This window comes from Catharus ustulatus, chromosome Z (genome assembly GCF_009819885.2).
Source record: "Catharus ustulatus isolate bCatUst1 chromosome Z, bCatUst1.pri.v2, whole genome shotgun sequence".
Taxonomy (NCBI): Eukaryota; Metazoa; Chordata; class Aves; order Passeriformes; family Turdidae; genus Catharus; species Catharus ustulatus.
In genome coordinates this window covers 47037561-47060717 of record NC_046262.2, presented here as the reverse complement: position 1 = coordinate 47060717, position 23157 = coordinate 47037561, and the positions used below count along the sequence as shown (strand labels likewise).

Genomic DNA, 23157 nt, shown 5'->3' with positions numbered 1-23157 from the left:
AACTGAGGGTTTTTGCTTTTGAAAATAAAAATTGTATATCAGTATTTTTTTAAAAGAATGTAAGTTTAAGGATAAAAACAAATCACTAGGTCTCCTAAGATCATTTATTTTGTTGCACACTCAAGTACTTTAGGGGAAAGGAAAATATAACCCAACAGCTTAAACTGTAATTTTCAAGCTTTCCATTTGCAATTCATTCCAAAGGCCAAAGAAGTACATGTTGCATGACCATTTCTTCAGCTTTTAAAGGTTATTCTTTGGAAGTATCTTACATTCAAAGTGAAGGAAACTTACATTTAAGAAGTTCATATTATTCTAAATGTATGATGTATTTCAAGTTTTCCAGTAAATGAAAGCCACAGTCACGAGAAAGAAGCATTTTACCTATCCAGATTTACTTTTTTAAAATAATCTTCGGTCGATATTTAAATTGAGAAATTCCAATATTTATATTTGACTGGAAGCTAAATGTTGTTTCTGTTGTCAGCAGAAGCCTAATTGCTTGTGTGTGTTCCTCTCTGGTGGCAACTAGTAACTATTACCAAAAACAGGACATACTGCAAAAGGGAAACAGAAATAAAAACTGTTCCCCAAAAAAAAAAATCATTATTTTGCATTGTAACACTTCAAGCATTTAGAAAGAAGGAGTTCCTTTAAATATTCTTCAGCAATAGTTAACAATTTCTCTGCTTAATTTCACCTAACCTTCAACCAAAAACAGCAAAAGAGATCTGCAAAAATAAAGTTAGGATAATAGAAAACCTTGTAACAGCCAGTTTTTCTGAAGTATTTCTTATATTCTTATAAGAAGTCAACTTTAAGGACACTTCTTAGTGTTTTGTTAAATACTGAAGAGTAATGAAAAACATGAAGTTAAGGAGTAGTGTCTCTAAAAAACCCTTTAACAGTGAATCTCAAAAAAGTAAGCAATTATCTATTTGAGAATTATTTGCATAAGAGAAGCGAAAATGTTTATGTGCTACATACCTTAAAAAAGACTCAGACTTCTCTCTGCACTCAGGGGCAATTATAGACAGTAGAGTTCTTTTAGCAGGACATATGACAACCTGAAATATAGAAAAAAAGGGTATTCAGCTGGGGAAAAAGAGCCCTAGAAATTATGCCAGCAAGAGTCACTGTTAGTGTGGGAAGATTTCCTGGACCCTTAGTGTTTGATTTGTCTGTCATCATCTCAGGAAAGCCCTTGTGCCCAATCTCTTCGTCAGTGATCCGTTGGGGGGACCCTTCACTGAGCAGTCCTGCTGGATTGCAGGGTGGTTCCACTGACTCAGTCAGGGGAACCAGCAGTCTAAGGGAGACCCCTCAGCAGATCTTCCTCTTCACTGGAGCGTGTTATCCACAGCCAGTGACTGCTTGTGCCCATGAAGGACTCACCCTGACAGTACATGGAGTAACACTCCTTATTAAGGTCAAATCGTAGCAGCTTAAATTGGTTACAGTGTCAGATTGAAAAAATGTATTCAGTGTATACATAGGCAGGCTCTAATCCTCAGTAAAATGTTTGGCCTGCAGAAGACATGATTCTTACCCAGCAGGAATCCTTGTGGGGGAAAAGATAGGTTCAGTTCATCGACTGATCCCAACAGCTGTGAGGGACTCTTTCCTACCTTTTCCCCCATTGTCAACGTAATTTTGTACTATTTCTCTTGTGTTTTGGTCCAGTTTGAGTGACTGTAGTCATGCATTGCTTTGTTACTAATTGGTGTAAAATTCTCTCACTTTGCTTTTAAAGATACAGCTATATCCGGAGAAATTATGTTGTGCCAGTTGCCAAGAAAAATTACAACACCACAGGCTTTCATTATCCTCTACAAGTAGTATTGACAAGTAGTCCTGGTAAAGAGTGACTAACTATGTCCTTGCTGAATGGCCTAATGTTAAACACCTGGGTGGTGGTCTGCTGCGCTCTCCATGGATGGTTACATTGAGACTTTTTTACTTCAGGGAATTTTTGAGGCTTCTCAGCTAAAAGTAGTGTCAGATGTGGTTATTACATATTATTATGGACCGTCCCCAGTCACATTAAATGTGGACCAAATTTCTCTCATTCATATTCTCTTACTCATATCTTTACGATTATTCTCTTTTCTTCTTCTGTGGTATGGTATGCATATACATGCTTTTCATCTGCTTGGTATAATAGCCATCATTTCTACTTGTGGGAAAGGCTATATATAAGTTTACTGCTCTCTTCCCTTGCCTTTATACTCGAAGCATTTGCTTCCATGGTTTTCATTCAAAATTTTGGTATTCTAAACTATCTTGCCATAGCAGTCAGAACAAAAGAATTTAGTGAAATGCTGCATTTTGCTAATCATTACTGTCATCAATCAACCTATAGAAATCATATATATTTAACTGGTAGGATGAGTTGGGTGCGTCAAATGTAGAGTATAACTCAGCCTGCAAGTAATTTTTGGTTTTGTCTTTATTTTCCATTTTCAGCAATATCACAAGGCTTCTGTGTATTGTCTGTTGATCCAGAATTATTTTTTCATTAGACATATATTTAGCCATTGTTGTAATTTGTTTATATCAAAATACAGAGCTGTATGCTGAGTACATGGTCACATTGCACAGCAGACTTTTTTGTTAGGTACAATGCTCCAATGTCCTTGTCCTTTTTATAGCTGATGGTTCTGCAAAGAGTAATCAAAATTTGCTTTTCCACAATCATAAGTACTCCATTTGACATTCATTAGGCTCTCTTTTGGAGGGAAACAGCAGGCAGTAGTACCTTTGGGGAGAACTATTTAATTGATATTATTCTCAAACCTTGATAAATTAGAGAGATGGGCAATCAGCAATTGTATGATTTTAATTTGGGCAAGTGTTGGATTAGTTTTTTGTACAGACTAAGGAACAAGAGGCTGAAGAGAAGTGTTGTGGAAAGAGATCTGGGTGCTCTGATCAATGACAAGCTGAATGTGAGTGAACAGTGTGCCCTGGCAGCCAGGAAGGCCAAGTGTGTCCTGGGATGCTTTAAGCACAGCACTGACAACCAGTCAAAGAGGGGATTTTCCTGCTCTTCTCCACACTGATGCAGCCTCAGTTTGAGGATTCTGTGCAGATTTGGGCACAGCAATATGCAAAAGACAATAAGGTATTAGACAACATCTAAAGGTGGGTCATGAAGATGGTGAAGGGTCTGGAAGGGAAGCTTTACTTCGTTTGCAGGAAGATATTGAGGTCATCTAGGTTTGCTCAGCTTAAAGTAGAGGAGACTTCATTGTGGTTTTCAACATTCTCATGAGGAGAAGTGGAGAAGCAGGTATGGATGTCTTCACTCTTGTGATCAGGGACAAGACTCAAGAAAAAGGCATGAAGCTTAGTCAGAGGAGGTTTACACTGGACACCAGGAAATATTCTCCACCCAGAGGGTGATTGACTACTGGAACATGCTCTGCAGGAAAACAGACACAGCACCAAGCCTGACGAAATTCAAGAAAGGTTTGGACAATGCTCTCAGCTTATGTGACATTCTGCACAGGGTCAGGTGTTGGACTTTGATGATATTGATGGTCCCTTCCAAAGTAACGTATTCCATGATTATACAACTTCTGTCTCCTTCTTACTCAGAATCTTTAGACTACAGGGTAATGGTGTTCAACAGCAATTTTGTTCAAAACGTCCATGAAATACTTCATTAAATGAAGTCCCCAGATGTACATATTTTCTAGATCTTTCTGTCTGCATTCTATTAGTATAACATATCTGTATTTGGGTTTGGAGCACTACAGTGAAATTAGGATTATTGAGATAATTATAAAACTAGTAACAATATTATGGGTCTCATTTGTGATGAGTAGTCCAGAACAATGCCATAGTGAACATGAGGAAAACACTAATATTTTCCTTTAACACAACTCATAACTTACCATTTGTAAAAGTTTAGATTTGCCAATTTCAATATACTCAGTTTCTGCTGTGAGATAGTATTCAGAGCAATAGCAAGGTAGGCCTAAAACTTAAAGGATGTAAAGAAAAACCTTATTAACAACATAAAGAAATAATAAACTCATAATAAAACCTCCAGACCACTCCTCTGCCCCTCTCCCACACTTTCTTCTCCTTCTTAACTACAACATACAGACACACTTCTGTCAGTTATCAACTCAAAAAATATTTTTCCATTCACTCTAGGGAAAGGAGTGTCCCCTTGTTTGGCCATAGGGATTTTTTCCACAAGAAGGAAAAACAGTTCTTTCATGGTTTCACTTTCTACAAACTCCTCCCACCTTCACAGCTTTCCCAAAGCTGTGGCTTATGGGTACGTTAAACTCACGGGGTATTTACTTTTCAGAATGAACTGTTCAAAAAGAAAAAGTTCTCTTCATCTTTCTGTCTCTTTGTTCATACTTCATCCCCAGGAACCCAGAGATCCCCTTTTTCCCTCAGGGAAAAGGATTCCTAACACAGGTGGTTTTGCTCAATGGTCTATCAAACTGAACATTCCAACCCCCCATATGTTTCTTCACAGTTTACAGCAATTTTTAGTGCAGTACAGTCCATCCCTGTAGCTTACAAAAGGATTTTCAGCCTAAATTCATGACATCTCCTCATTCTCCTTCCACCTGGACTTTGACTCCTGCTTCACTGACTTTGGTGTATCCTCTCTGTTGCTCTTCCTCTCACTCAAGGGAGGATTGAAGGTCTGCAAGTCTTACCTGAGCATTGGAACTCAAGGCAGTCAGGCCATGCTGGGAGGGGCTGGCCCAAGCCAGAAAACCGCAACAGCCGTGCTGGAAAGGATGGGATTGGAGGGACGGCTAGGAACTCGATCAGCCTCCCTGGGACTCAGCAGCAGCACCCACTGCCGATGGCCACTCCTCTCCCTGCCAGGACATGCCAGCTTCCCAGATAGAGGGACGTGGCCCTGTGTCCTGACAGGCCCACAGGCCATGTAGTGGAGCCAGGCCCGGGCCCGGCTACCTCCAGTCCGGCTGGAAGAGAAAAGGGCCATTCCCAGCTTTTACTTCCTTCAAAATGTGAATTCACAGAGGCAGACCAAATCCTCCAATTGGTGTCTCAGGCTGCCAACAAACAAACCAGCCTCCAATTGGTCCCATCAACTCAGAGCAAGTTCTTAGGGAGAAAATTTCCATGGCTGCTCTTATTTCTAAATGCCAATTAACGCAAAACCAGCATACTATTTAGGAGAGAGGAGTCAAACATTAAGTTCTTCAACTTTGTGAATTCCAAAAATTCACAGAGACGCGTTTTCAAAACACCTTAGGAAAAGCCATACAAAGTGTCTTTTCTAAAGGGAGAAGAAATTTTAAAAACCAGATGATAAAAAAAATGAACTTTTTTCCCTTTCATCCCAGATGGAAATAGAAAATTGCTGTCCTGTGACTCTCCATGTATGACCTGTGAGAAGTCTGCTAATGTGTGTACTTCGTGTCCAGAAGGTAACATTTCAGCTTCCTCGGATAAGTTTACAAGCGACTATAATATTTTGTGTCCTACATGCTACCAGAGAATATTTTTGTCAGTGGTCACTACAAAGTCCCTTAACAGCCTAAAGGGCAATCAGACAATCAACAGCAGAATTCAGGTAACAGGGCATGCCCTTGGCGCTATGGGTTAAAATATTGTCGTCTTGATGGTGCTCCTTTTCTTTCCTTTCAACTAATATTTGTAGATATGATGCAGGAATTACTGAATAGGGATTTCTTCAGTGATTAGATACATGCTAGATTATCCTGATAATTCCTTCAAACTGTCAGTGTCTGAGCAAAGTATTTTGGGAAATGTCTTAAAGAAAGCATGTTTTATTCATGCTTTCAGGAACCAAAGTTGAATTTTGAGAAGTTGAAAGCTTTTTCTGTAGCCATCCAAGGCAGAAGTCTTTTAAATGCATGTCTAACTGATGCCTTTATCCCCCTGGGTTGCTTTTCTTCCAGAAAAATTTCTTATCCATGATACTTGTGTTTCTTCGTGCCCTCCAAAATACTTTGGAAACGTTGCAAGTGGAAAGTGCGAGATGTGTGGGGATGGCTGTGAGGTGTGCTCTGACCAGTGGCACTGTCAGAAGTGTCAGGCTGAACAGAAGCAGCTACTTTTCCTTCACAAAGGCAGATGTTTACAGGAGTGCCCTAAGTAAGTAACCCCTCAATATATCATCCCTGATTTTTTCTCTGCGTGCTTTCTCTTTAGAGTTCAGAACCAGGATACTTTCAAGGAAGACCTTAATGTAACACAAGCCACCAGAAACTAAGGTAAATGTAGTTTTCAGACTACCTGAACAAACGGTATTTTCTTTTGGTTAAGGAAAAAGCAAAAAAAATCAAAAGTGAAGGTAAGATATTAAATCCTATGAAAGATGGAACAGTTCTCAATGACTTTAATAGGAACATGGTACTTCATGGCAAATGATTATAAAGGTTCTAGACAGCCCCCAGTTTGTTGCTTCCTCCAAGCAGTACAGAGCAGAGATATAAACTCAGGCAGTGGATGTATTAGAGTCCTGATACATAACTACAATGCTTAATGATGCGTGTTTCTCTCTTTGGTTCATGTTTATTTTTATTTATTTTTGTATGTGGAATTTAAAAAGATTCCCATTTGACTGCAATGGATATTAGATCAGGCACATGAGTAGATCAGGTTCTTTCTTTTCTGTGTTTCTTTCATCAGCATTCATCTTATCTATATATATATAAAACCAGTGCTATGCAGAAAAAAAGCCTTGCTTGGTTAACATTTTATCTTCAGAAAAATGTGAACCTCCCTCTTTTCTTGCAATCTCTCTGCCACTGGCTTCCAGATAATTTTGTTGAATAAGTCAAAGAGGGGCAGTGGAAGAGGTTGTTTTCATGAAATGTTATGGTGAGTGCAAGGTAATTGCAATAAAGCCTACTCTAGTCCAGAACAACTTTTAACATTTGAAACTGAGGCATACAACCATTACAGTAATTTCACGACTATAAGGCGCATCCTTTTGACTAAAATTTTCCCCTGAACCTGGAAGTGTGCCTTATAGTCTGGTGCGACTTATTTGATGTACAGAGTTGCGACATTTGCCGCCCCGGAAGTGAGAGCCCGCAACAGTCCCCAGCCGAGCAGAGCCCGCCCGGCGGTGGCATCAGGCCAGCGCCGGGCCAGGGCGAGCCCGGCGGCATCGGGTCAGCAACAGCGCCGGAGGGGGAAGCGTGGCAGTGCAGTCCGGGTGGCGGGGCAAAGTCGTCGGCATTGAGGAGTTGTCCCCGCGCAGCAGACCTGCTGGCATTGGGGCGGTTGCCCTGTGGAGTGGGGAAAGTCGCTGGAATCAGGGCAGCGGCGGCGCAGGGTGAGCCTGCCGGCATTGGGTCACCCGGAGCGCCAGGGGTCTCCCAGAGCATATGGGCAGTGCGGCGTTCTTGGTGCGCCAGTGGGGTGCATGACACCTGGAGTGCCAGGGAACTCCCGGAGCAGCGGGGCCCCAGGGACGCTGCACAGAGCAGCGGCGGACATAGCCCGGCCCTGGGGATGCTCCACGGAGCAGTGGCGGGCATGCCCCAGCCCAGGAGGCGGGCCGAGCAGCGGCAGGTATACCCCGGCCCCAGGGACACTGCACACAGTGGCGGCAGGCATAGCCCAGCCCCACCAGGTACAGGCAGGCCCGGGGGCCCATGGCTGCCAGGTTGAGGTGGGGCCTCGGCCAGCAACTGCGCGGGGGGAGCTGGGGACGGATCCTTACTGCAAAAAAAAAGTGCGCCTTATAGTCTGGTGTGCCTCATATGATCTACAAAGTTGCGAAATTTACCAACTCCCGGGGGGTGCGCCTTATAGTCCGATGCACCTTATGATCGTGAAATTACTGTAATTGTGTTTTGATGTTATTATGTCTCTTGTCAGTACTAATTTCCCTGTTATCCTGCTCAGAGTCAGTATAACAAAATTAAAACTTTTAATGTAGCACTGGTCATTTCTGATGTTATTATCCTCCCTTTTCCCCAAATTCAAGACAGTAAATAATGACTTCTCATCATTGAGCAAAATCCACAAGGTTTAAACTCTGGTTTCAGACTCTGAGGTAAAGTTCTTGAGACACAACTACTCTTCACTGGAGCAAAAAGTGAAACTGCTTATTAAGGAGGTTGGCTTGGGTTTTGGGACATATTTTTAAGGGATAAAAAGGTTTGACTTAATTAATTGATTCATTTTTGACAGAGGAATTTTGAAAGACTGGGCTTAGTACTCAACGTTGAAACTAGAAAAGATGACAGTGCTGTGCAAAGTAGTTGCAGGACCTTGACAAAAGTTGGAGGATGAAAAAAAGATGAGAATAGGTGGCAGGCATGGCACTTCCTATGTTTTCTCTAACCTTGCTCCTAATGCATCTTCCCACACTTTCTTTGGAAAGATCATGTCCAAGAAGGGAAGGAAAAGCACCCCTCTATAAGGAGCAACAAATTTGTTAATGTAAAGTACATATATTAGGAGTACAGTAATTTCACTATTACAAGACGCACCATTTTGACTAAAATTTTGGTCCCACCCCAGAAATGCGGTTTACACTCAGGAGCGGCTAATATGTGAATAATTTTCTGACATTTCCAACCCTGGAAGTGCAAAGCGAGGTGCCGAGTCGAGCACCTGCCAATAAAACCTGGGACTGTGTGATTGTTACAAATTGGTTACTGTGTTTCGCGGCGGGGGGAGCTGGGCTCCACGCCGGCAGCATAGTGGAGTGGGGAGGCGGGGGAACTCCCTCCTTCAGGCAGCCCAGCCCGGGGGAGGCGGGGGACTCCCTCGTGCTGGCCCCGCGGCTCAGGGGGAGGCAGAGGAGCTCCCTCCTACTGGCCCCGCGGCCCGGGGGGAGGTGGGGGACTTCCATCCCTGCCTGCTGCCACCGCCATGGGTGCCAGCAGGCTCCATCCCCGCGTCCCACCACTGCCACTGCAGGCTCCGTGTCCCCCTGCCACTGTGGCGCAGCGCCAGGCCGGGGCGAGCAAGCCCAGCGGCGGTGGCAGCCGACCCCAAGCGACCCTGCCAAGCGGCAGCGCCAAGCTGGGCCACCTGGCCCCGTCGGCAGCCCTGAACCCTCACAGCCCAAGCCGAGCCAGTAAACCCCGTCATATCGCAATTCTGTTACTATTTGGCAACTTTGTTGCACGCGGGTCATCGCTGCAAATGACAGAGCGGCTTATAATTAGGTGCAGCTTGTGTATGGACAAAGAACAAAATGTTTGCCACCACCCGGCGATGCGGCTTATAGTCAGTGTGGCTTGTAATCGTGAAATTACTGTACTTTCTGTCTCAACTTCTTCTTTAGTTTTCTTCAATGGCTCTGTGGATTAGCAGTCATCTCAAAATGTTGACTTACACATCCTTTAACCTTGTAACAATTTGGATTTGAAAGTGTAGACAGATTGAATTCAGCATCTTTTCTATGCATCTTCACTTGAAGCAGATTTTTTCTATATTTATGTCTAGTACTCCCAGATATGGCTGTCCAGATTTGCTGTCACACCACACATACCAGCAAAATGTACTCCCTCTTTGCCATCTCTAGCCTGCTCTCACTAACGCAATGTATTACGTAAATATCCTGCTTTTTGGTTTTTTTTTTTTCAATCCCTGCCCTCATTCTTCTTAGCTATCACATTTCCAGAGTCGTTTCTTCTCCTTCTCCTCTCTACAGCCCCTGAGGTTAACCCTTCTCTTTCTTTCCTTGGTATCAGTATTGCAGGTCAGCTGCACAAGACTAAAGATTGCAGATGCTATGTATCTATCTTATATAAGGGGGAAATAAAGATATAAAAGTTCAACATAACTTAGACAGCAGGTACAAGAAGAAAGGAAAGCCCTTCACATAGTGCTAACCATGTACATTTTCTGCTTTCAGACACAGGGGATATTAAGTGGAAGATGGGCAAAAAATTGTGTGAGAAACATGTTTGATTTAGTGAAGTGTGTGTGATGGGAGAGTCTCATTTAGAGTTGTAATTCTCATAGCCTGGAATGACCAGCAGTTTGCTTTGTGCTTTTTCATTCCATAGGGGATATTTTAATGATTCTGAGACTTGTAAGGAATGCAGTGGATCCTGTAAGACATGCATGGGAAATGCAACTCAATGTCTATCCTGTAAAAGTCCTTTTCTTCTGGAGCATGGGAAATGTAAATCTACTTGTTCAGAGAAGCATTCTGCCTTTGAAGGAATCTGCAAACGTTGTCCTCAACTGTGTCAGGAATGCATTCACGATGAAATATGCACAGGTATTACGAAGAACTGCTGTTGTGTAGAATAAAATCCAGCTGGATCTGTCTGGAGAGAGACTAACAGAAAACCAAATCCGAATTCACTAATGTGCAAGAAAAAAACAGTGATGTGCATATCATAGTTAATCTCTAAAATAGATTATGTGAGACTAAATGATTAATTTGTAAAGATTTCACATTACTTAGCCTGGTCTTGTGGTTCTTCAGAGATTCCTGCTGGTTTGATTTTATTTTTGATCTAGTGTATCCAATCTCAAAATCTTGGATATGTGCACTAATGTGAAATACAGAATATTTCTTTCCTTGCTTAGTTGAATTTAACACTTCTTTACCATTTTTGCAAATGACCACTCCTGTTAGAGAAATAAATCCCTGTAAAACAAGATATTAGGAAAGCCTTTGATACCCAGATGAAGCTAAATGCGCAACCCCCCCCCGCCCCGCACAAATTTCCCCCCCAAATATTAAGGATAGTTAATATAGAGCCAGCCAGACTGGAAACATAAACGTGGATGAAATAAAAAAAACCAACAATCAACCAACCAAACCATAAACAAATATATTAAAACTAATAATACTTATAAAATAGCAACTTATTCACAGCTCTAGGCAAACACAAACATTTAGGTCAATATATTCTAGCTCAACTCACATTCAATATGAATATGAATATTCATATTTCAATAATAAACTTAAAACTTCAGATATGTGCATTCCTGATTTTGCAGGAACTTCATAATGCAGAAAAATGTCAGAAGAAATACCATCTATATATTAGTGTCAAATGGCTCAGTTAATATCACCAAAGTTGAGCAAGTGACTTTTTTCGCAGTTTCTTGCTGTAACACAGAAGAGACCATCTGGGGGATGGGCCAGTGTAGGTCTTCTGGAGGCAAAAGATTTGAAAAAGGAAGTGCTACCTTCTCAAGCTCTTCTGCTGATTTCTGTAATAACAGATAATCCAGAATTAAATGTTTCCTAGGACTTACCTTCTCTCACACTTAGGTCAGAATTTCCTGCCGATTTGCTTACCTATTATTCTGCTGTCCCTTGTAGAGTGTATGGATGAGTTTTTCCTGCATGAGGGGAAGTGTGTTCAGGAATGCCCTTCACACTTCTACCCTGAAGACAAGCACTGCTTTCCCTGCCATGCTGACTGCAAGGACTGCAATGGGCCACATTCTGATGACTGCACAGCATGCACTTTCAGCTGGTTTATCCTCTACAATGGCATATGTTTTGAAGACTGCCCTGAGGGGAGTTACTATGAAGAAGCCACCAAAGACTGCCAAGGTTGGCAGCTGTTGCTCTCCCCAGAAGAGTATTGAGATACAAGTCAGACTATTTGAGGGTCACCCCCTAAAGGCCTGTGTGTGACAGTTAATGTCATTATCAGTGTCTTGGAGTTGAAGAGGATAGCTAATGCAGAAAAATAATCAGGTTTATTGTAGAACAGCAAAAATTGAAGAAAGCAAAGAGAGAGGTAGCCAAGATAAGTATGTTTATTATTATAGACATCCACTGTGGTAAAATGCTGAGAATGCCTGCAGAATTGCTGAGAATTGCTGGAGACTGTATTCACTGCTGCAAAGGCAGTGTTAATGCAAAAGAAAACCTAAGGAATTATTTGCATAAGATTGAAAATTACTTCCATCAGGCTTTCATCCTGAGATTACAGCTGTTCCTTCAAAAATTAGAGCTGTAAAAACACTCTGAGACAAATCCAGAAATGGTGTAATTCCTACTGTTTGTCCTTTTCAGCATGCAACAGGACATGCCAGACTTGTTCTTCCACTGCCTGCCTAACTTGCAGAAATGGATGGATATTGGACCATAATGGGCACTGCACGTTGACTGGGTACTGCCCTCCCACTGAGTACTACACTGAGGAAACTCAGACCTGCAAATCTTGCCACAAGAAGTGCTTCCAGTGCTCAGGACCCACGGAACATCAGTGTCTTAGCTGTGTAAATAACCGATATCTTCTCAGTAAGTGTCTCTCTCCTGCCTCTAGATTTCATTGTACACTGAAAGTAAGGACAAGTTTTCATCACATTTGCAAAGCATTTGGGCTGCATCAACTAATCCAAATAATATGAGAACATGACAGTTTAATTGAGCAGAGGTAATTTTTTCAGCAGGGCTATGTGGGAACTCTATGTGAGGCAGGGCTTGCCACTCACCGGGCCTAATGCAGGATTTCTAAATAGCAAAAAATTTGTATGTTTCATTGAATTGGTATGTACAGCAATTTCATGATTATAAGTTGCACCATTTTGACTAAATTTTGGTCCGAACCCGGAAGTCCGGCTTATAATCAAGTGCAGCTTATATATGGACAAAGAACGAAAAGCTGCTCTTTTAGTTTGGAGGACAGGTGTCTGCTGAGAAAGGCAGGACCTCCTCTTTGAAATGGAGAATGTAAACCCCCTTCCTCCAAATTGTTATAATCTTGTAATCAAGGGGGTCTCAGGCAAAGATATGGGAATTAGGAATAACAGTTCTTTACTAGGGAAATTAAAATAGAAATACAGTACCACAAAGAAACAAACTCCGAACCCTGACAAAGTCAGAGTACAACCTGACATCCCGCCAGGCAGGGTGTTGGTAGCAGTCCCATTAAATGGTGGCTGCATCTTCCTGCAGTGACAGATGTGATTCGGTTGAAGCAGTGCTCCTGCAGAAAGTGCAGTTTCCCTCTGGAGCTCCAGTGGTGATGTGGAGAAATCCGTTTTTTTTTCTGGAGTCCAGTGGAGAAAGGGGTTACCTTAGTGTCCCAAAACCTCTGTTTTAATCTTGGTAAGAAATGTTGGGCTCTTCCCCCTGGCTGGGGCAACTTCCAATGGGATGCAGTAATTTTATCAGTCCCACAGTGGGACTCAATGGGTCATTAGCAGAAAATGACTCGCTGGAGGAAGGATGGGTTGTGAAAAGTTAAAGAACGCCCCACCTGGTTTCAATGGATGGCCCGTTAGCAGAATATCTGCCGTTGAGATAAGGATCACTCCCCCCACCCTCAACAGATGGTGATAGAATAGATAGCTTTTATCACACTCTGTATTGTAACCCAAGATAGTTGCTGACACCCGGACATGCGGCTTATAATCAGGTGTGGCTTATAATCATGAAATTACTTTTACTATTGTTTCCTACAAGGACTGTATAAGAGGGCTATTATTAGGTTTGTTGTTGTTGCTGTGAACGTATCCATAAAAGCAAACATTTTCATGTTGGTTTGTTTAATCCTTGCAGCAATCTGATGAGCAAAGGAATACTTAAACATCTCTTAAAAGGGATCACTAAGTCAGCATCTGCTGGGTGGCTAAGGTGTAAAATTACTTTCCTGACTTTGGAGGCAAAGAGTAGGTTTGAGACTATACAGTATCAGAAACAAATAGGAAAAAATTATAAAATCCCCACACCAAAACATTTCTTCTCTGCATATTCTTCTAAAATCAAACAAAAGTTTTTAAAAATCATTGGGAAAAAAAATTACTAAGTAATCCTTCTTGCAGGGAAGATCTAGAAAACAGTGTAAATTAAAAGTGAACCTAACCTTTTGAGTCTTATTCTAATGCAGATTTTACATTCCTATATTTCTGAGGCCTTGCATCAAACTTACAGTAATTTCACGAATACAAGCCGCACCAATTTGACCAAAAGTTTGGTGGAAACCCGGAAGTGCGGCCAATATTCCGGGGCGGCTAATACGTTAACAAAATTCTAAAAGCTGCCAACACGGAAGTGAGAGCCTGCGGCAGCCCCAAGCCAAGCTGGAGCCCGGCCGGCCCCGGCAGAGGTGGGAAAGCCTGGCAGAGGCGGGGCCTGCAGTGTGGGGGTGGGCGGCTGAGCCTGAGCCAGCAGGGCGGGGCAGGGGGGCGGCAGAGCCCGGGCCAGCAGGGCGGGGGAGCCCGGGAGAACTGGGGCTAGCAGTGCAGGGGAGCATGGCAGAAGCAGGAAGGCCAACGGGTGGGGCTGCCTGGCAGTGGGGAAAGCCCAGCAGAATCGGGGCCAGCAGCATGGGGGAGCCCGGCGGTGCGGGGGCCTGCAGTGCCGGCCAGGGCAAGGAAACGCGGCGGCGGTGCAGACGGGAGGGGGTGGCTGGCGAGCCTGGCGGCGGCAGCCCTGCCGGCAGGGCTAGCAAACGCGGCGCGGGGCGGCCGGCGAGCCCGGTGGCAGCTGCAGCCCTGCCGGCCAGGCGAGTGAACGCGGCAGTGGGGCGGTGCTGACGGGAGAGGGGGGCCAGCGAGCCCGGCGGCAGCGGCAGCCCTGCCGGCCGGGCGAGCGAACGCGGTGTGGGGTGGCCGGCGAGCCCGGCGGCGGCGGCAGCCCTGCCGGCAGGGCTAGCAAACACGGCGCGGGGTGGCCGGCGAGCCCGGCGGCGGTGGGGGCAGCCCTGCCGGCTGGGCAAGCGAACGCGGCAGCGGGGCGGTGCTGATGGGAGAGGGGGGCCAGCGAGCCTGGCGGCGGCGGCAGCCCTGCCGGCTGGGCGAGCGAACGCGGTGCGGGGTGGCCGGCGAGCCCGGCGGCGGTGGCGGCAGCCCTGCCGGCTGGGCGAGTGAACGCGGCAGTGGGGCGGTGCTGACGGGAGAGGGGGGCCAGCGAGCCCGGCGGCAGCAGCAGCACCACCCGGCCAGCCCCGCCGAGCCGTGGCGCTGAGCTAGGCCACCCGGCCCCGTCGGCAACCATGAGCGGGCCGAGCCTGCCTGGCCCCGCCCCGAGCCAGTAAACCCCGCTATGCCGCGATCCTGTTACTAATTGGCCAATTTGTGAAAGCTGCGCACGGATTCTCGCGACGAACGAAAGTGCGGCTAATATTCGGGGTGCGGCTTATCTATTGACAAAGACAGCAACATTGTCGAGGCACCAGAAGTGCGGCTTATAATCCGTGCGGCTTGTATTCGTGAAACTACTGTACCTTTTTTTAATCAACAAACTCAGCTGTTTTGCACCATTACAACTGGTAAAATTGATGGACAAATGCAGAGAAACGTACTGGAACTGAGATAAAAATGCAAAAAACCTGAACCTGAAAGTATCTTCCTTTGCCCAATTGCAACCAAAGCAGCAAAATTATCAAGACAAATATGTAATAAGCACAAGCAATTTGTAATTTACTTCTTTATTAGCTTAACACACTTGCAGGTAATTACAATGCTACTAACTTGTCATTCAAGATTCCTACTATAAGGACTGAAATTTGACTGAAAAAAGTGGCTTCGCAGCCACTTTATTTGGCTTTGCAGCATTAAAGACATTTAATTCCGTAACATAAAGTAGAAGCCGCAAACAAGGGTAAAGACCAGTTAACGAATGTCATTAAATCTCAAATTTACCATCAGATTCATCATCTACACAGAATAAAATTAGATTGATGCTTAGATGAAAACTAGGCAAAACAGCAATGCAGATAAAAACTTGCCTTACTACTTTTTGATTATTCTAAGAAAAATCACATCTGCTGTTCATTATTATACTATTTTATTTTTTACAAAGATAAAAGCTTGCCTGTCCTGAAGAGCTTGCTAATATGCATAAAACCACAGAAATTAGGACTAATGAATTGGTAAGAATCAAAAAATAATTACTGTATCCAAACACTGGGTTTTCTTGCTCTGATACGTTATCTGTCAGCACCTCCTCCTGACAGACAGTTTGGTCCAGTACAGCTGCCTGAGATGTTTTATAGTAGCAAATTCTGAATATGATGTTACTTTGCACTGTTGTCTCTGCAGACAGAACCTGTGTTGAAACATGTCCAGATGGATATTATGCTGACAGCATGGAGAGGCAATGTTCTGCATGCCACAGCACCTGTGACACTTGCACTAGAAAACACAGCTCGCAGTGCCTTTCCTGCAAACTGGGTTGGTACAGACAAGGAAAAGGATGTGTAAGCCAATGTCCAGCAGGGTAAGACCAAGACCTTTTGCTAAGAGCTGCATCACAGAGAGAGCTTTGAGAAATTAGATCACTGCAGCATTCCACATCAGTGTGAAATAGAACTGAGTAGAATAGAGTTTTGTTTTCAGGAGAAATTTTCTCATTTTTTCACAGTACACTAGTGGTGGAAAACCTCCCTTCATAGTAGAAATTGGTGCCCAGATGGGAACTGCTTAGATGTGGTGTGTACATGCTTACACTCAGAAGATGCTCTTGGCCATCTCTATACAGAGCAGTGTGAACTAGAACAAGCAGTACTAAGATACATGTCAGTCAGCCTGAGCACAGGTGGAAGAGTCTCCAACCACCACTGTGGCGTCCACATAACGTGAAGTTTGGATAAGGTTCTACTCTTTTTTGCATTGAGTTAATGCTTATAGCTGGTGATAACAAAAGCAACCATTAAAACAGCTTTGAACTGAGCACTCATAATTCTAGAGAGAAACTTTATAATTAATCCATTTAAGTTCCAAATGTGAATCCAGTGGTTTTTTTGGAAATTCAAATTTAGAAAGTGAACCTATAATTTCTCTTTCAAGTCCATTTAGTTTAAAACTAGAGTTCAATGGATCACACTGGCTGTCCATCCCATTAAACTGGAAAACTCTAATGATTGTATCTCAGGAAAATCATACAAACCCTCCCTACTTCAATACTTTATATCTCAATTCAACTTAGATTTTAGAAATTTTTGCTGTAAACACTATACAGAGTTATGCTTTGTCAATGAACACCAATGACCAAAGGGAATGAAATTAATTCTATTTTTACTATGATTACAAATATCTGTGTTTATTTTAGTGTTATTGATGTAATCACTGTAAAAAGCTAAGGATTGAACAAATGTCAGTTTTCTTGTCACTGCTGTTCTTTATGCAAAGCTATGCCTATCTGATCTATTTCAGGTATTTTGCACAAAATTCCACTGGATCATGTGAGAGATGCCACAAGAGTTGTAAGGAGTGTATGGGGCCTCGACCCACAGATTGTCGTTCCTGTAATATGTATTTCTACCTGTTGCACTCCACGAACGAATGTGTTAGCTCTTGTCCTCAGTACTACTATGAAAACAAGGACAACAACATCTGTGAGAGATGCCACTCTTCCTGTTTAACTTGTGAAGGTAAAAGCTTATGTTCTGCTTTGAGCAAAAAAAGGAGTCATCAGAACACTTGGAATATTAGTTGCAAGATCTGGGAACACTTCATGAAGATACTAACCGCATACAGTGCTACCAATCTATCCATGACTTTAGCCACAGTGGGTGATGCAGACATCTCCCAGGGGCTGCTGAGCTTTTCCAGGCTCTTGGTGACTTGTTGCACTCACTGGTCCGTTGATTTATTTCTACTGCATTGATATCTGAGGTGAAAGCAAGTGTATTAATTCCTGTCAAGCTTTCTCCAGAACTGCTTCCAGCACAGAGCACAAACAGAAAGATAGCAACTTAAGAGAGAGGGCTAGGATGAAGTCACATGTTGCCAAGCCAGCGAGTGGAAAAAAATGGACAACAGTAATGAATTTTCCATCAGCCAGGCCTCTCACAAAAATGCTCATCATAAAAAAGTGGGCTCACTTGCTTACAGAGATGGACCTCATTTTTCACATGAATGTTAAGAATGACTAAAAAATACCTTGCTCTTTGAGCTCTCCTACTGTCTGCCTAGGAACTTTATTCCAACTACACATCTTTACAGCTTACAATGGGGAGAGTAAAAACCCATAAAGCATATTTTTAGATAGAAAGGTGAATAGAAATCAAAAGCACAGTGATATCTGTTGCTTTTAATATAGTTATGTATTTGTCAATGTTAACTTTCAGAGACTGTCTGTTTTGCTCTGTGAGACACTGTATTTGGTTTCTCAATTTTCCTAATTAAATCACTTCTGAAACAAAAAGCATTAATCCGCTTGGACCTATTTGGTGTCCTTTTTTATCTGAACAACATGAGATTACAGTAAATCGGTTCTGTGCTGCAGTTTAGAAGACCATATAATATTGTAACACAGACTGTTTTGGATAGTGGATATACTGGAGAGTGCAGATGGCTAATTGAAACATAACAATACATGCAGAAATTACACTTAGAATGAAGCCACATTAAAGAATCTTTACAACGTATTTTTATAACAACATTATAAATAGTAGCAGAAATATTTTTGTTTGGGTTTGCAACAAAAAGAGATGTGCATTTTAATTTAAAGATCACCTCTTCTGTTTTTCACCTTATTTGGCATATATACTACAGGACAGAATTTTTATCATCATTACAAAGAATTATAAAACACAAGATGGTCTGAAATGCATCTGCATTACTGATATATCAGCAAAGAGCACGGTGATTCTTTGTCCAGAGCAGTAGGGAAAATCATGCATTGCACACTAACACAGAAAGTTCCCTATATTGTAGAAAGTTACAAACTTCAGCAGACTTCTGCTTATGCCAGTTCCTCTCATTTTCATTTTCTTCCTTTCAGACAATGGCAGAAAATGTCCAGGTTGAGGGAAATGGATGGTTGTATCTTGACACTTAATACAAACCAACCACCTTAGTTTCACAAAAATACTGCATCCAGTATCTGTCTTTAGATCTAGTCTTTGACAAACAAGGTGCATATGATTGTCTGGCTGTACCTAGTGAATAATGTTTTTTTCTTATGCAACTAAATAATTTCTTTTTCTATTCAAACATAAACATCTCTTAATTCAGTATTATTTAAAAATAGTTAGTTAACAGGGTAAATAAGTATGGATTTTGTGAAGGACAGCTATTGGTTCTCTACAATTTTAATTCAATGCTCTGACCTCATTTATTTTCCTGAATATGTCAGAAGTTCTCTGTACAACTGATTTCTGAAATTATCTTTTCATGAATATCAAAACTCATAAGAAATAAATTCTTTTTGCACATAAAGCCCCAGGACTAGGCACTAAGCTTTTTCTAATATCAACCTCTTAATGTGAAACTCCTCAGTAATGATAGTTGCCACTGACAAACATCCTTTTGCTTCACAGCAGTGGTCAGTATAATTTTTAAAGGAAGTTACCTGACATTTCGTTTTGTAATATTGTCATTTTGTTTGCCTGTCTAGGGAAGGAAGCATTCAGCTGTACATCTTGTGTATGGAGTTACAGTTTATTAAATGGAATGTGCAGCGCGGACTGTTTTGTAGGTGAATACAAAGTCCAGGAGACACCAGGAGAAAAGGTACCTAACTGAAGGCTTTTTATACAAAATACAAAAAACACATCACTCTTCTCTGAGTTTTTAATGGTGCCTATTTTTAAATATGCCTACTTTTTTCCTCTTTTGGCAGTGGAAGCATTGTTTCTCTTTCTAGGGTTACCTTATAGTCAACAAAGATATCAAAATTGCAATAACAAACCAGTTATATTAATGATACAGTGTTTTTTTTTCTCCCAGTATAACTGAGATTTCCTCTTGAACTTCTGATGCCTTTTCCTTAAGAAATCCTTCTCCATTTTTGATTGACAGCTTTGCTGGCAGAAAGCTCTAGTAGAAGGTTACAGGCTGAAGTTAACAGAGCTGTATATTTACTTGAGCAGGACTACAATTAGGTTTGTGCCATAAGTCTGGGCACTCCACCTTCTAGATTTCCACACAAGTTGCCTTCTAAAGATGTTTATACAAGAATATAGCAGCAAAGCATGCCTGGAGTCTCTGTCCTGGAATATCTTGATAGTACTACTTCATAGCATTGAATCTGAGAAAGCGGCCTTTTTTGAGGTTGGGGACCACACATATCTGCAGGTCTTTGCAAAAGCTTTGACTCTAAGAAATTATGAACAGCTATGATCCTGCAGTCTTGCACAGGTTCTTCCATCCAGGATAAACAGACTTGCAATCCTAACTGCAAGTTTGGTGAAAGTTTATTGGAGTTTCCAGATCTTCACAGTGAACGTGTCCCATGGACAGGAACTGTGAACATTGAAAACACTGAAATAAATTATTTCAGAGCATTCTGTAAAGCAGGTGTGACCACAGTGCCCTCTAGTAGTCTCTGTTCAGAGGTTCCCAGAAGCCTGGACTTTAGGAAGAATATTTGAATGTAAGCTGTTTTTGTAGGGAAAAAAAACACAATCTAAAAGAAATCTGTTTTGCTAAAAAATTTCCAACCACCTTTATTCCTTACTTCTGCTTCTTCCCTGGGTATAGAGAAAATTTGTACTATCAGATTTTCCCCAGAATATTTCATATTGCTTCTTGTTACTTTTCTGGCCCAAAAAGCTTAAAAGCATGAGTAAATTTTAACATCCTCCCTAGCTAGGTGAGATCTCTAAGCTCTTGCAACACTTTACATCCTACAAACAGACCACTGAGAAATCAGAAAATAGGAAATTTTGAATTTGCACATTGACACCCATGATGCCCAGAGGCGACAACCACAATGGTGAATGACAAGACAGAACTGGCAGGACAGGTCCAAACCATTAAAAATTAGAGATGCATACTTGTGTTCTGTGTTTGAAGGAGAACCAACTCAAGTGTGAGAGATGTGACAGCTCATGCACTGAGTGCAAGGGACCTGGTCCTCTCAACTGCACAGTGTGTCCAGTCAGCATGCAGCTCTTCCTGGAGGAAAGCCGCTGCCTGCCCTGCTGCAGCAACACTGATCCAGCAGAAACCCCAGAGTGCTGTGACTGCAACGCAACACAAGGTAGGACCATGCTGAAGAGCAGGAATAGTACTAAGCATTTTATGGTTGATTATGCTGACATTATGCTGCCTGAAAACTGGACTAGAGCAAAAATGTGCTATTGCTAAACAGTGTGTTTCTATTGCTTCATCAAAAATAGGGAAGGTTTTACTCAAATAACAACCATTATGTCTGGTGCTGGAGACGGCAACTTCTTGCACTTGGATGTTACACTTAATATGTTAAATGCCTAGCATTTCATAAATTGACTGGTTTATGAATTAGCTTACTTCAATGAACAGACATCTGAATGATTGCATCCATGCCTCTGCTAGTTTTTCTGCTTCTTTCTCATTATTTCAAATCTATAATAAGGAATAGATTTCCCAACAACCTTACTGACATGCTTACTGCACAAGAACAGCAAAAACACCATTGTGGTACCAGAAAAGCTAGGTATTTTGTTGACTGCTATTACTGCACCGGACACACTGCACCAGACTTTTAAGATACACACACAAACACACAATTACAAGTTCATTTCATCCTTTTTTTTGTTGTTCTTTTGTTTTTACTTGTTGTTACAGATGACTGTGTATTACAGACAACTCTACCCCCTGGGCAAAAAAGCAAAACTACTTTCTTTGTTATCACTTGCATTTTGCTTCTGCTTGTCATTGGAGCCATTGTATTCATCTGGAGAAAGGCACAAACCAAAACCCAGCCTGTCAATAAAGGACGGTATGAGAAGCTGGCAAATCACTCCAAAAACTTTCCTTCCTCTGTGAGCAGCTACCACAAGAATCCCAGTCATCACGAGGATCAAGTGATTGAATACAGAGATAGAGATTATGATGATGATGATGAAGATGACATTGTATACATGGGCAAGGATGGCACAATTTATCACAAATTTAAATATGGACTTTTGGATGATGACGAGGAAGATGAGCTAGAATATGATGATGAAAGTTACTCCTTTAGATAACTTTTTATGAATTAACTAATAGTAAATTACTCCCACTCTACTGTTTTTCCTATGAAATTATAGCTATTTAGGTAATATGTTTAGTTACTTGATAGCATCCTGACATCCAAATATTTTGCTCTTAGTTATTGTGAAAGAAGAATAATTTCTAGAAACAATTTTTCTAACTGAACTTTTTCTAGGCTTTTAAGAGCACTCCAGATATAATCTGGTTAAGAGACACAGTTTCTATGCATTTGTCTGGAGAATAATCCTTTCCCGATATGTATTTGTGTAACTAACATAAACTTTTCTTCAAATCTTTTTGGAGAACCCTGCCAATCACACTAGAAATGTGAAAAGCAAGACAGGTGTATCTACTTGTTGAATGCCACCGGGAGAGGGTGCCAGCAGTTCATTAATTTGTGATTAGTTACTCAGCAATTCTTAACAGAATAGGCAACCTGGAGGAACTTTCTTAGATTTTCTTCTTAATCACCTGGTATTCCCTGAAGCAAACACGTTCCACTTTATAATCTTTACAGCATACTTTCCTGTGAATTTGTGTATCTATGACATGACATTTTAAGACTTAGGATTGTGATTGCTTCTCATAACTATATTTTATTCACAGTTTGTATTAAATAGAAAAAAAATATTTTATATATCAGCCTCTGATTAATCTTTACTGCAATGTTTGTCAAATAATCTTGCATTTTACAATTTCTCAGTTTACAACAAAAGGCAATATTGTCTATAAGCATGGCACACACACACTCATCCTGCACCACGAGCAGGTGGTGTTTATATTGTAAATGGTTCAGGATGCTCAGACAATAGTAAAGGGGATATTTGCACTTTTCTGCTAATTTTTAATACTATTATAGAAATAAAAATTTATAATTCTAAAGAAAGGTATGGCCATTTGTTGTGAAGAATAAATTCTTTTAACTATCTTGTAGATGTTGTTATTGATTACATTTCATTAAATCTCAGAGTTTCTCTAGGTTTCCAGTAAGGATCTGCTCTAAAAACAATAAGGTTATATATATAGATTTAGTGTTTACAAGGAATCATGTAAAAATACCAGCTTTTGATAGCTCAATGCCTCAGTGGAATTTTCAGTGTTACACATGCCTAAAGACTGTAAGATTAAAGATGCTTTATGGAGACGTTTATTGCTTCCAATTTTAATTTTAACCTTCTAGTCATTGCACCAGTAAGAAAGATGAATTACAGGTAATGCAACTTCACAAAATCTGAAACAAGTGCCTTTGTTTATCAAAAGCTGTAAAGCAACATTTGACAGCAAGGTACTTCAGAAAGATGCATGTTACCTTTTTCTTTAAAATCTAAAAAA

The 23157-nt window shown here is 41.7% G+C and overlaps 1 protein-coding gene across 1 annotated transcript in view; it reads left to right on the top strand.

The window, feature by feature from the left end:
* PCSK5 (proprotein convertase subtilisin/kexin type 5) overlaps positions 1 to 21931 on the top strand; it is a 264705-nt gene extending 242774 nt beyond the window's left edge. The window contains exons 28-37 of the mRNA XM_033084735.2: positions 5349 to 5432; positions 5928 to 6123; positions 10008 to 10225; positions 11285 to 11521; positions 11990 to 12217; positions 15964 to 16141; positions 17077 to 17294; positions 19265 to 19380; positions 20665 to 20851; positions 21418 to 21931. Coding sequence (XP_032940626.1) covers positions 5349 to 5432; positions 5928 to 6123; positions 10008 to 10225; positions 11285 to 11521; positions 11990 to 12217; positions 15964 to 16141; positions 17077 to 17294; positions 19265 to 19380; positions 20665 to 20851; positions 21418 to 21818 — 2063 coding nt within the window. The 3' untranslated portion in view covers positions 21819 to 21931. The remainder of the gene's footprint in view (positions 1 to 5348; positions 5433 to 5927; positions 6124 to 10007; positions 10226 to 11284; positions 11522 to 11989; positions 12218 to 15963; positions 16142 to 17076; positions 17295 to 19264; positions 19381 to 20664; positions 20852 to 21417) is intronic.
* The last annotated feature ends 1226 nt before the right edge of the window (positions 21932 to 23157 follow it).